This window comes from Mandrillus leucophaeus, unplaced genomic scaffold, assembly GCF_000951045.1.
Source record: "Mandrillus leucophaeus isolate KB7577 unplaced genomic scaffold, Mleu.le_1.0 Scaffold389, whole genome shotgun sequence".
Classification (NCBI taxonomy): Eukaryota; Metazoa; Chordata; class Mammalia; order Primates; family Cercopithecidae; genus Mandrillus; species Mandrillus leucophaeus.
In genome coordinates, this window is record NW_012104131.1 from 1,029,380 (window position 1) to 1,043,251 (window position 13,872).

The window sequence follows — 13,872 nt, forward strand, 5'->3', positions numbered from 1 at the left end:
GCTACTGCTTCTTATTTTAGAGCCTTAATTCATATTTCCAGATCAGTGGAACCACTAGAATACAAGTTAATGAAAGAGTTTATACTTTTGTCCTTTTAATAGAAAATGGAATCTACTCACTAACTCTCAGAAAACTGTTTGATACTGTTGACCACAGTCTCTCCCAAAATTCTTCCTGTCCTTAGTTTCAGAGGCCATAGTCTACCTTTGGTCTTTTATTTGTCTTAGAATTCTGAGTTCCTCTCTCTATTTCTTTAATGAGTGTTGTTTTTCTGCACATCCTGTAAATAATGATTTCTCCCCACATGTTCAAACTTCAGTTATCTTTTCTTATTCTGAAGCTCCGAGGTGTTTCATGCATGCCTGTGGCTTGAAAAGCCATTTCTGTGCTATTGACTCTTAACATCAGTGTCTTTGCCCCTGACCTCACTCTTGAGTCCCAGATCTGCTTACATTTCCCCATTGGTCATCACCATCTGTTGTTTTTAAAACATTCCAAGTTTAATAAGTTTTTTTTGAAAAGGGCAAAAACAAAAACAAAACTTTAGCATGTTTTACAGCTTCCTCCAGTCTTTATTAGTAACTTCATGATCTATCTTACCCTCAAGCTAAAGACTTTGAGAGAGCCTTAAAGTTTTCCTTGCTAGTCACAAGTTCATCAGGAACTCTGGAGATAGGGCCCAAGCCCTCGAGAGGATTTTCATGAACACTAAAATGTGTGAATCCTTGGCCTTCAGGGTAAAGTCTGAAGTCCTTAACTTTACATGTAAAGTTCTTTACGTTTGGCCTTAGTCTCTTATTTTTTAACAGTACTTCTTTCTATTCCTGTATGCTTTCTGATGTACTGAATTTCTTACTACTTCTGGAATTTGCCAGGGATAATGCAGTATTGTCTGAACAAGTATTGTATCATCTAGGTAAAAATACAAGCCCAGCATAGGGCTGTAATGTAATACAATAACACAAAGTTCAAACTTTGGAGCCTGATAAACATACATTCTAATTTGCCTACTTATTATCTGTCTGTGAGAACTAGTACACAATTTAAAATCTTGTTCTTCAGATATCTCATCTGTAAAATGGGGATATCAGCATCCACATCACAGCGATGCTAAGAGGATCAAATAAGATAATGATTATAAACTTACTTGCACAGTGTCTATCTTCCTTCTTCTACTTTTCTTGTTCTTCAAGGATTCTGTTAACAATCTTATAAAGAAGCTATGATAACACAGATGCTAATGACTTATTTAGTCATGGGCTTACCCTCTGCATTAGTATTTTTTGAAAAATCATCGACTTGCTTTCAGTCTCCAAGATTTTCTCAACTAGTCTCTTATAACACTCACACGTGAAGCAAAATGATTGGAAAATAAAGACATTAGCAAACTACAGTGAGTGCATGGTTTTTCTTTAAATGCACACCAAATATCATTTTATGTAAGGAGCAAAGGTGTATGACATCCAGTCAATATACATTTTGCGCTTGCTGAAATTAGTGCTATAAGGAAATGCAGATTTTCCTTTAAAAGTGTCTATGTTATAGGGATTTAAGAATTTCATCAACACGTATGGCCTGTTCCTCAAGAAATTTATTAGCAGCATATAGACTTAAATTTGTACTGATGCTACCAAGATTTTCCCTATTCATTTTATGAATGATCATCACTTAAAATTCTAGGATAACTAGAAAGAAGTTGGGTTTATCAATCAACTTAAAGTTTCAAACCAAAAAACAACTTCAAAAAACTTAAAGTCTTACAGAAAGTATTAATACTATGCTATTTCAGACTGTAGGTGCTGTTATACTAAGATATAACATAAAGTTTTTTAAATCCTATAAACATCAATGAAAATACTTTTGTGATTACTTTGAGAGTGTTCATTGCTTCCAAATTGAGGCCAGTATAGAAGAAATATTATGGAAACACATTTTCCGATGAACCTGGGCTTGGACCACTGAAATTTACTGAGGGAGTACTGGTCTCTGAGTCACATCCCTTTTATGTGCTCCAGTAGAGACTTCATAGGGTCTCTGGATCTGTAGCCTAATAAATTCAACGAAGCAGCCAATTTGTTTAGCCTTTCAACCGTGTATTCACATAATCATTCTTTATTCCAGTAAACAAATAATTATTAAATACCTGTGTGCCAGGTCCAGTTCCAGGCACTGGAGGGAGACAGAGCTGTGGACAAAACAATGCCCCTCGCTGAACAAACATATCAAGATGTAGCAGGTCAGATAAGTGAAAAGTGCTTATGGAGAAGGTATATGGAAAAGAGGAATACCAAGAGTGAGGGGGAAAAACTTACTAGCACATAAATATGCTATGAATGAATGATTGATCAGAGAAAGCCTACCTATAAAGGTGATGTTTCTTCTGTGACATAAAGAAAATTGAAGGGGGGCATGCAAATATATGGAGGAAAAGTATTTTAGGTAGAGTAATGAAGTCACATGCCCCAAGGTGAGGATATGCAAAACATTTGGAAAAACCAAGGGGCCAATATAGATGGAGAATAATGAGAAATGAGAAGAGTATTAAAAGTTAAGGTCAGAGGCTAGGTGAAGTGGCTCACACCTATAATTCCAGTACTTTGGGAGGCCGAGGTGGGCGATCACTTGAGGCCAGGAGTTCAAGACCAGCCTGGCCAACATAGCGAAACTGCATTTTTACTGAAAATGAAAAAAAAATTAGTTGATCATGGTGGTACATGCCTATAATCCCTGCTACTTGGAAGGCTGAGGCATGAGAATCACTTAAATCCAGGAGGCAGAGGTTGCAGTGAGCCAAGATTGTGCCGCTGCACTCCAGCCTGAATGACAGAGGAAGACTCTGTCTCCAACAAACAAACAAACAAACAAACAAACAAAACAAATGATATTATTTTTAAAAAGTGTAGATCAAAGATGTAGTAGAGGCCAGAATATAAGACATTTCAAGAACATTATAAGGATATGATTTTAAAATCTCACAATGTGCAATCTTAAGAGTGGAAGGGCGAATAGCAATGGCAGAAGCTGGGAGATTTCTTGGAGTTTCTGCATAAATCCAGGTGAGAGGTGATGGGAGCTTAGACTAGTATGGTAGAGTTTTGTATAGTGAGGGTGGGACATTCTGAGTATATTTTGAAGTTAGAGCTGAAGCAATTTGTTGATGGATTGAACATGGAGTGCTCAAAAACTGGAAATGCATAGTTTCCACATGAAGACTGAGAAGTATGGGCTTGTCAGAATGAAGAATCATGAACATGTTTACTTACAAGTTGGTAATTGGTCTACAAGAGCTGAACTAGAATCAATACCAATTCAGAGCAATGTTTCACCTCCAGAGATCTCTGTTACCTGAAAAGTAATAGAAAAAATTAAAGAAAGTATGAAAAACAATTAAATCTGAGTAGCATGTTTTTACTGAAGACAAATGTTAAAATGATTTTGTTGTTCATTGTCTCATATTTGTTGATTCATTTCAGCTTCATAACTATCACTTTACTAATGTATTTCATTGATTGCATCTGGTTCCTCTTATTCATCTTTTCTCCTCCATCTTAGGCCAGGTTGTTCCTTAGTTCCATGTCTTTTACTTTGTATTTCAAGACTTCAGACTCCTTCTATCTTGCCCTGTTCTTTACTATCCTTGGTTCTACATGACTTGACAACCTATATAATTATGAACATGACATGATTCTTTGGGTCTATGTGGTTTTATATTGTGCTGCTTTTAGATTACCAAATTAGTAAATTACATAATCAGGATTAGAGAAAAATAACCTTTTTCACAAGGTCAAGAGATCGAGACCATCCTGGCCAACATGGTGAAACTCCGTCTCTACTAAAAATACAAAAATTAGCTGGGCCTAGTGGTGAGCACCTGTAGTCCCAGCTACTCAAGAGGCCGAGGCAGGAGAATCGCTTGAACCCAGGAGGCGGAGGTTGCAGTGAGCTGAGATCGTGCCACTGCACTCCAGCCTGGCAAACAAGTGAGACTCCGTCTCAAAAAATAATAATGATAATAATAATAATGTACTTTTCTGTTAACTTGGTAGGAGGAGCCAAATCATCTTCCTTTCAAAATGTTTTGTATTCACCCACTTCCTGTAAAATAACTAATCATTAATTCTAACTTTAGTAACACAATAACCAACTCCTTTGTGACTTTTATTTTTTCTTTCTTTGGAAAGATAATGTTAACAAATATTTGTTTTAGTTATTTTAGACATTAAGGAATGGTGAAGGAAGCTTGTTTTCATAATGAATTTTTACATTAATTATATCGATCATGCTGTTATAGTTTTTAATGAATAGTCTGTCTTTGAAATGGTCAATGGTTTCTTTTTTCTTTTCTTTTTTTTCTTTTTTTGAGAGCATTGGTTTAACATGATGAAACTCAGCATAGACTTTATGTAATGCACCATGAGAGCACATTAGTGAAACCACCCAAAAGAAATAGCATTTGCTCACTGGGACCCATTAAAACGTTTGAGAGATTCCCTGTTATGATTACGTTTAATTAATAGTCCTTTTAAAGAGAAGGTGTGATAGCATTGCTAACCAGCTTGGTTGGAAATCTCTTGGGATATACCTTTGCACGAAAACCAGACAGACGCTCCATCACTCTTGCCTCAAAATAACAGAAAGAAACTCTCTGAGGTGTGATAAACCCTGAGGGCAATATTTATGAAACTTCATTTCAGATTGAAAGTTTACTAACTTTTCTAATTAGGATTTTTAGTGTTTTTATTTCCTCAATCATAAGAACAATGTTTCCCTTCAACTTTAAGATTGACAAAAGTAAATCCCAGAGAGTAAAATCTTCTTAACCAAAGGGATAACTTTCTTATCCAATAAGTTGTACCTGAGAAAGATAGATTCTTTCTTGTATGTGATCATTGTTTTTAAGTTTAAGACAAACTCTAGAGCACTAAGTTAATATTAAAAAATTCATCTCATTTTTTCACTCTTTCTGATATTTTTTTTTTGCCTGGAAAAAGATTAACTTAGAGTTAATTTTTGACCCTACCCTTTTACTCTGTTTTTATATCATTTAATTGAATGTTCTCTCTTAACTAAATGTATTTAGATAATAATTATTTAAGTACAGGATGATAAATAATTTCAGATCTGAGATCATGTTCACTGTAATTAACATTGTATAAATGAAGCTATGTGTAGATTTTCCATCACCTTTTTTTTTTTCTTTTTCATCCAATCTTTATGTAAAGTATAGAATTCACAGAGATGAGACCTTTCAAATTATGGCTAACTGCTTAGAAGATTATATAACTCTCTTTGGGGAATCAAGTCTTTTAAAAATCGACTATAAATGACCTATTAAGCCAAGTAGAGGACAACGATGAGTACCGTAAGCACAGACAGCAAGCATTAGAGACTCAGTTTGAGCCTTCTGGGAACTTAGAAACTTCCAGAGAGAAAGAACAGGAACACATAAAATATGCATGATAACAAAAACACCACAGACATTGTAGGGGGAGAGGGAAACACCTTGTTTGCTGTATTTCTATAGAGCTGGAAATTAAAATGCTAGAAAATAACCTCATATCAACTGGATCAATGCACTGATTAGACTTCAGAAACATAAAAAGATCCATTACAAAACATTATCTACCAGGTGCATCTTGTCAAAAGGATTCTAGTTTTGTTGTTTTAGAACATACATCTTAACGATTATCTGAAGTTTTCCTTGAAAGGCTCAATACTTGTTAATGAGCTATATTGTTTTGCAGAAAAGGAAATCAATTTTTTAGAAATACCTACATTTCAAACTTCTGAAACAGGTATCGAAAAAGTGCTGCCCATTATTACTTTCCCACCTCCTGCCTTCATCTAAAATGAGGTTTTTCATCTAAAATTTTATGAGGAGGAATTCATTGTAGTTAGTTTTAAAGAGTCTCTCTTTTCTTCAGGGTAATTCTAGTTGCTTTAATAAACTTTAAATTGATTTAAATTTAATTTTTAAATCATTCTCTTTCTGGGCCTCTTACGTTCATAGCTCTGTTTATCACTGCTTGTAAAACTTTTTACTCTTTGGTTTCTCTTTTACTGCATCCTCTTGGTTCTTCTTGTTCATCTCTCATTTCATCTACTTCAAAGTTTTCTCCTCTACCTGTCCTAGTGATGTATAGGTAAATCTTTTTATAAACTGGTTCTCCAAGGAAAATAAAACATGCATACTTACATCATTTGTTATAAATTTTACTGATATTAAGGATATATGACACACAATTTACAAATAATAAAATATTACAAATTTTTATTGAATATTCTGTATATCAAATTGTTTATGAAAAAATGCTTTTTTTGAATTTTGCCAAACTTTTGCATGTATAGGCAACCTATTTTTGCAGCTAATCAACAAGTATAGTTTTAATATGAAGATTGCTTGGTATTTTTATTAGTTAGTGAAGTAAAAATGAAATGAAGAAGCTATATGTCAGATACTCATTTATCAGTGATGTAAGCAATTATTTGCAAATCAGAAAACAGAATTTCAATAATGAAAGGATTTTTTAAAATTTTTGTGCTATTCAGTGTAATGGCTACAAACACAATACACCTTGACTGTTTATCTGGTTTATTAGCATTTCCTCCATCATCTTCTTAATTCTACTCTAGAAAATCAAGAAGTTCTCATTTGTAGTGCTTGGAGATTTTTATAGTGTAAAGATTCCCACCATCACTGATTTCAAACTACTGATGCGAATTTGCTAAATGCAGAGTTAAGAAGAGATTCACAGTAGTTAAACAATGTGACATACTCCCACCATCCGGATACAATAGGCCAGATAGAATAGACCAGCATCCAGAAAGAAAAGTTGCACAGTAGTCCAATAGTAAAGCATATTACTACTGTCAAGAGAGAATAATCCGGAGAGAATAGACCACCGTCCAGAAAGAAGAGATGCATGATAGCCCCACGGTATGCCATACTTCTACCGTTCAGACAGAATAGACAAATATTGCCCAAAGAGCATAAATAATAGTAAAATATAGTAAAATAACTAGGAAGTGATATGTTTTAGTATTTATTACCTTTCTTTAAAGTAAGTTATAGAATTCTAAGTTTATATAGTCAAATATTTAATAATGGCTGCTTTTAATAACAGACTAACAGGAATTTCTGACAGTTTAACATTGAGAATTGGTATGGGCTGCTTTCAGCACACCACTGAATTCTGAATTCTCCCCCTTAATTTTGTTGTTTCGGAATGTTTTGGAGTTGGCCCCTTTTCCTCCTCACCCTAAATACTCTTTTTGTATGACCTCAAAAACTGTTCTGACTTGAACAGATACATGTATGCTAATTATTACTAAGCATTCCTTTCTAGACAGGCTTTTCCCCTGTTTCAGGTTCCCACCCCCATTTTAAAAATCTATAGGATATCTGTATTTAAACATTTCACAGGCCTCTCAAAATCATTACCTGCCAAGTCAGCTCCTGCTCCTGTGGTTTTCAATTCACTGCTGATATCCACGTGGTAGTCCTGGGCTCCTTCCTTTCTCTTACATCCAATATCCAATCAATCACCAAATCCTGCTGGTTTTATATGCCAAATATGTCCCGAATCTGTTACAGCTGTAGTTCCTAACTAGCATTGCCCTGATCGTCCCCTCCTGACAGAGATATCGGACCAGAATCTGAATGTTTTTCTGGGTATGGAACTTTCTTCACCCCTACTACTCTCTATTCACCTCATCCAACTTATCCTCCATGTACCATGGAGACATCAATTTACATTGCAATCTGTATATCTTGTTCCCTGCTTATAACCCTTTACTTACTCCTCAACGTGTATAGGATATAAACCAAACTCCTTAAGGTAAAGGCCAATGCTTTCCATAGTCTGACCAATTTCTCTAAACTCATCTCTCACCCTTGCCTCTTGTGTACGTTCTGCTTGCATCACCATTCTAAACTGGTTTAAATTTCTATGCATAACAATTTCTGCTGCCCTCTTGGCCTGGCATTCCACCCAAACTCTTTTTTATTGATATTTTGATTCAACCCAGGCTCCATCTCTTCTAGGAAGCCTCTACTGATCTCTCTTTCTCAAGAAATAAGCCAGGTTAGATTGACTTCTTCCATGCTATCAAAATGAACCCTGTCACTTTAGTTGCCGTATCAAGTTATATTCATTTATTTCTGTTTGTCTACCTAACCAAAACCTAACGTAAATTCCCTGAGGAAAGAAAATCATGTACAGAGGTGAATACATAGAAGATATGTAACAAGGGTTTGATGGACAAATGAATGAGTTAATGAATGAATAAACCTAACCATTTTTAAGTACAATTTGCAAATTTTTGTAGCAGTATATTTTATACATGAAATTTTAAAGCCAGATTTGTTTTTAACTTAGAATACTTGAAACAGTTTCATCTGGATCTTCTAATCAAGATGACTTTCTTTTGAACCTAATTTCAGGACTTTCCACTAATTTTCTCAATATTGTTTAGAAAGGTGTATTTCAGAGGGTTTTTATCATAGAGGAATGGAAGTATCATAGACTACAAAAATTTATCTGTCAGAAAAGAAGACCATAAAATTCATTTTATCTTTGGATTTTAGTTCATTCATTCATTCACACATCAAATGAAAGTGGTTTAAAGACTGTGGAGGAGACTGAAGAGAAATTGGGGATTACAGAAGATACGAATACATAGTAAGCTAAAACTAACTAACAAGTATTAAGAAAACATCATGGAAAGTTAGAAGATGAAGGAAGGCAGCATTCAAATTAAATATATCTGAAACTGGAAGTATAGGTGTTGAAATTATTTGGTTGAGGGAGTATCACAGAGAATACTTTGCATTAAATCGTGTATTAAAATTTTTATTTATTCTAAATATCAAGATTTAACATGCATGTCTTTCTTGTCAGGTTGTGTACGGAGGTTCTCATGCTGCCAAGTTAACATAGAGTCAGGGAAAGGAAAAATCTGGTGGAACATCAGGAAAACCTGCTACAAGATTGTTGAACACAGTTGGTTTGAAAGCTTCATTGTCCTCATGATCCTGCTCAGCAGTGGTGCCCTGGTAAATGATCTGACACCTAAGTCAACATATTGATTAAGTTGATATTCTTTAAAATGAACTAAAAGATAAAAATATCATGGCAAGTTGTTTTACCTAGAATTAATCCCTATGATTAGTGCCAATGAAAAAATTTTACTTGGGCTCAGTAAATAGTTACTGAACACTCCTACATGCCAGGCATTATCCTTGCTGCCCAGAATGCTGTTGTCCAAAGGACCACCCAGATGGCTATAATAGAAAAGAGAGTTTTACTGGCAATATCAGTTTGCAAAACAGGGAGAGAGTCTCTGGCGTAAACTGAAAGCACTTTATCTGTAGAACAAAGAGAGAGGGTTAGAGGTTTTATTGAAAAGGGAAAATGTTATGTATTGCTCTTTGAGAAACTTCATTGGCCCTAGTAAGGATTTGGGGAGCTGGTAAGCTCCAATTGGCAAGCAACAGTGGTGGGCAAAATTAGTCCTAGAATGTAGCAAGTTTCCTCAGAAGCTATAGATAAAACTAATTTCAAGTTACAATAAGCAGCTTCAACAGTCAGTGTTGCCGAGAATTACAATTCTTGGAGTAATGTTTTGTACCCTGAGAGCTTTTCCCCCTGCCTTCTTGACTCTTAGTTGACTGTTAGTTGAGTATGTCAAGAATGACCCAATTTGTATGATCAACTTTCACAATGCAAAGATAAATGAGATCCAGGTAGTATTTATTCTTAAGGATCTAAGAGCAATGGAGAAGAGAAGAATACAAATGAGTAACTGTAGAACTTGCATGTGTTTGTAAGCAAAGTGTATATGTGATAAAGTTCTGTAGCAAGGAGAACAATCATCTGCTTGCAATTTCAGAAACGTAAATGGTGCTTTTCAGGGTCTAGAGAGACGAATAGGAATTTTCTAGTTAGGCAAGGCAGGCTGAGGGGAACAAGTATACAATGGTAAGGAGGCACAAAACAGCATCAGACATTCAGGAAATTAAAAGTTGCTGAACTGTAGCAAGTGTGGTGGGAAGAAGAATAAGTACAGGTGGCCAGAGATACTATGAGAAAGATAAGCAGGGTCAGCTTGTGAAGCATCTTGTGAGTTATAAAAAGGGAAAACAGATGGTAGGTTTAGGATAAAAAGTAGGACAAGTTTCTCATTCTTGTACACATACAAGCAGCTTCCATGGGAGTTGAAAGAGATCTGGTAGAATTACAAGCTTCCTGAACCTTTATCTTAATTGTCATTTTTCCTGCTCGCGCGGACAGAGATGAGCCATTAGAAGCCATTAGGAGCCCAGACCCAGCTAGATATACCACTGGAAGTTTCATTATACTAAAAATAGAATATTCAAGAACTTTGTAACTTGCCAAAAAGACAGTCTTCATGAATTTGGAATTTGATTTTACTGTACTTACAGGCTAATAGGTTGACCTGTTACTGTTTCATGGATGCTGGCAGAAGATATGAGGTGCTTGGGTCAGAGATAAAGGACTTTATTACTTATGCATGGAAAGTAGCATGAGTTTCAACATATTTCTGTTGGTTCCCCCTTTACCCAAGTCTCATGAGGGCGTTATATGAGCCTGAATGAATGTGTACACATAGAGTGGATTGATGTTACAGCTGAGGAACACTGAGCTTAGGGAACACATCTTTTTATACCAAGCAACATAAGTAACCCTGCTCTTTGTCCCGGAGACCCTACCTCATGTCTCAAGGTTGCTCACTGCAAGCACAACCCTGAGGAATGTCCCAGGTAAGGAGCAGGCAGAGCCTGGCATTCTTGGCACACTCCCCAACAACCTGCAGGGACCCACTGTGGCTTTCCTCTCCTAACAAGTCTCAACTCTCAGAAACAGAAAATGTGATCAGAAAAGCTCTATTGACCTGGAGTTGTCCAAGTAGAAATCTTGATAGTGTCTACCATACAATGTATTCCTAATAACTAAGGAAGTTTATCATGCTGACTCACATATGTGACTGAGAATTTCAGAGCGGAGATTACAAAAAAAAAAAAAAAAAAAAAATTAAAGAACAGTTTGGAGTAATTCCTTGTTCAAAATGTCTAAAACAGAGGACAACATTTGGGGAGTGCATTCTCAAAACTTTATTTTAAGTAAATTGTATGAGGAAGAAAAGGGAAAGATATTTCAAGAAGCTGGTATTTGTACTTAGAGAGGTTGCCAATTAAACTAGATTTTTTAAAAGTATAGCAAACCCCCATGACACGTGTTTACCTATGTAACAAACCTTCTCATGTACCCTCAAACCTAAAATAAAAGTTAAAAAGAAGTAATAACTCTCATTTAGTTTGTATTTATTGTGTTTCAGAACCTTCTTTTAAATGTTCTCATTTAATTTTCAAACAACCCTGCAAGATTATGGTATTTTGCTTATTTTACCAATGATAAAGCTGGGTACAGTTTTAAAAGTTGCTTAATGTCCCAAAGCCAGCAAATGACAGAGCTATCACTGAATTGATGTCTAAAGTCAAAGTCACCATATCTTTTCACTGTGTTGTGGCTCCTCAGAAAGAAGAGCATACACAAAATAGAAATAAATGAGTGGTAACTGAATTTAGTAACAGTAAAGTGTAAGTCCTAAATCAGATAGCGCTCACATAAGGTCATTCTTGCCTCCTCGCTCCTACATCCACAAAATTCATTCTGGAAGCTAGAACCCCTGTGGGCTGAATTCTAATTCCTGCTCTGGGACCAGTCAGACAGAGGTTCTCATTATCAAGACTTCCTGTGGCTCTGCTCTGACCCTGTACACCAGTTCTAGAAACAGGCTTCTTTTTCCTTGTGACTAAGCCCCTTCCTTGTCTTTGTATTTAAAGGACTGAGTCATTGCCATAGTTTCTGTTTAGATGACTTGCCTGATTCCTCCAGAACTTGGGGGTGGAGTGGCAGGGAGGAAAATCCTGAGGGATAGAAGCCTCCCTCTGCACTTCAATTCCATTGAATTTCAGAACCTCTGCCAACTGCTGGGACCTTCTTTTTGCATCTTAGTAGGTCTGTTCAGTCTTTCTGCCCCAACTTGTCTCTTTTCTCCAATATTGATACCAACAGTTTCCCAAAACTGCTAAGGATAATTTTAGAGTATTGATAGCGGAACTTAGAATAAGAAGAATCTGAATGGCACAAGTTCATTAGTATAGACAGTTAATAAATATAATATTATCCACGAAGGATACAGGTCTTTGACTTTCATTTTATCCAACAGGGTTAATGGTGTTTCAATCAGAAAGAGAAAATTCTAACACTTTAGACCTGTTGAGATCAGCAATCATTTTCAGTGTCTCAATGCGCCCTTTTTTCTTTTTTTTTTTTTTCTGAGACGGAGTCTCACTCTGTCCCCTAGGCTGGAGTACAGTGGCATGATCCTGACTCACTGCAACAATGAGCCCAATTTTTAAGTCCATTCAAATTCTTTGTCAAGGGACATGTGGCTGAAGTCCAAAGTCAAAGTCACCCTATCTTTTCATTGTGTTGTGGCTCCTCAGAAAGAAGAGCATACACAAAGTAGAAGTAAATGAGCGATAAACAAAATTAGTAACAGTAAAGCGTAAGCCCTAAATCAGATAGAGCTCACCTAATGTCACATAATATTGTTGTGTGTCACTTACTAAAATTTCTTGGAAAGCATAGGAAGTACTGCATTCATGGAGAGAATCGAACAGTAATTTTCAGAGCTGAAGCTTTGAAGGATAATACATGGATAGAGTGTCAAAGGAAAAAGCACGCTCTGTGTTCTATAGGCCTATTAAGCTACTGCAGTCATTCGTTTAGCAAACCTTTCCTTTCGTGCTGCTGTTATTAACATGGTGCTAGGCACTGGGATGCACAAGCATTTGAGAACTAAGAGAGGCTCCACATCCTACTGGTGGGGTAAAAGGGGAGTGTAGGTTGTGAAAAGCTTATAACAGGGGCTGACTGTGGGATCATATCTTAAATTGTTAGGACTTATCCAATTTTAATGGAGAAAGAGGAGGAATCAGATGGAGGTGAAAATGATCAGGTGTCAGAGATCATGAGTCTTTTTGTGGATTACAAGTAATTTCATTCTTTTGCACTTTCTCTTGACCTCTGATGACCAGCAGCAGCACTGGTGAGAAGGCTAGAACTAAGTGTTATGTGGTAACTGTAAACCCGAAAAAATGTCAGCTGGCCCATGTCAATATTATGTTTCAGTGTTCTTAGCATTAGAATTGTATTTTTCCTGGTTTTGTATGAATCATAAAGCTTAAGTTGTGCATGACTGAAACTTGAATATTATTTCCACAGGCTTTTGAAGATATATATATTGAAAGGAAAAAGACCATTAAGATTATCCTGGAGTATGCAGACAAGATCTTCACTTACATCTTCATTCTGGAAATGCTTCTAAAGTGGATAGCATATGGTTATAAAACATACTTCACCAATGCCTGGTGTTGGCTGGATTTCCTAATTGTTGACGTAGGTACTTTTGAGTACATTTTAAAAGAAGATTTATTCTTACTGAGTGTTGTGAAAAAACCTTCACCAGTGTTGTATATTATTATATATTAATTTTGTTAAGCTTCATATACTTTCAGGCTATAGGTTTATTCTTTTAGAAATATTAGCACAGCCAGTGGAAATATATCTGTGAGGAATATTAGAACAGAAATCATTCAACAAATATAAATTATTTCTGTGACATGCTAACATTTATAATTGAGTTTTTTATGTTTTCTGCAAAGGAGATGTGATTTAAAAATATATATATATATATGATTTGAATGTCATTCCTGTTAAGAATAAAACAAAATTTAGAAGTAGGAGGTGATAAGAGAAAAGGGCAGAGACACAGATTAAAGA

General features: G+C 35.8%; 1 protein-coding gene across 2 annotated transcripts in view; it reads left to right on the top strand.

Moving 5' to 3' along the window:
* Positions 1-13,872, top strand: part of SCN9A (sodium channel, voltage gated, type IX alpha subunit) — a 201,476-nt gene that overhangs the window by 143,207 nt on the left and 44,397 nt on the right. For both annotated transcript variants that reach the window (XM_011990984.1, XM_011990983.1), the window contains exons 19-20: positions 8,902-9,056; positions 13,315-13,488. In XM_011990984.1, the coding sequence (XP_011846374.1) occupies positions 8,902-9,056; positions 13,315-13,488 (329 nt within the window). The remainder of the gene's footprint in view (positions 1-8,901; positions 9,057-13,314; positions 13,489-13,872) is intronic.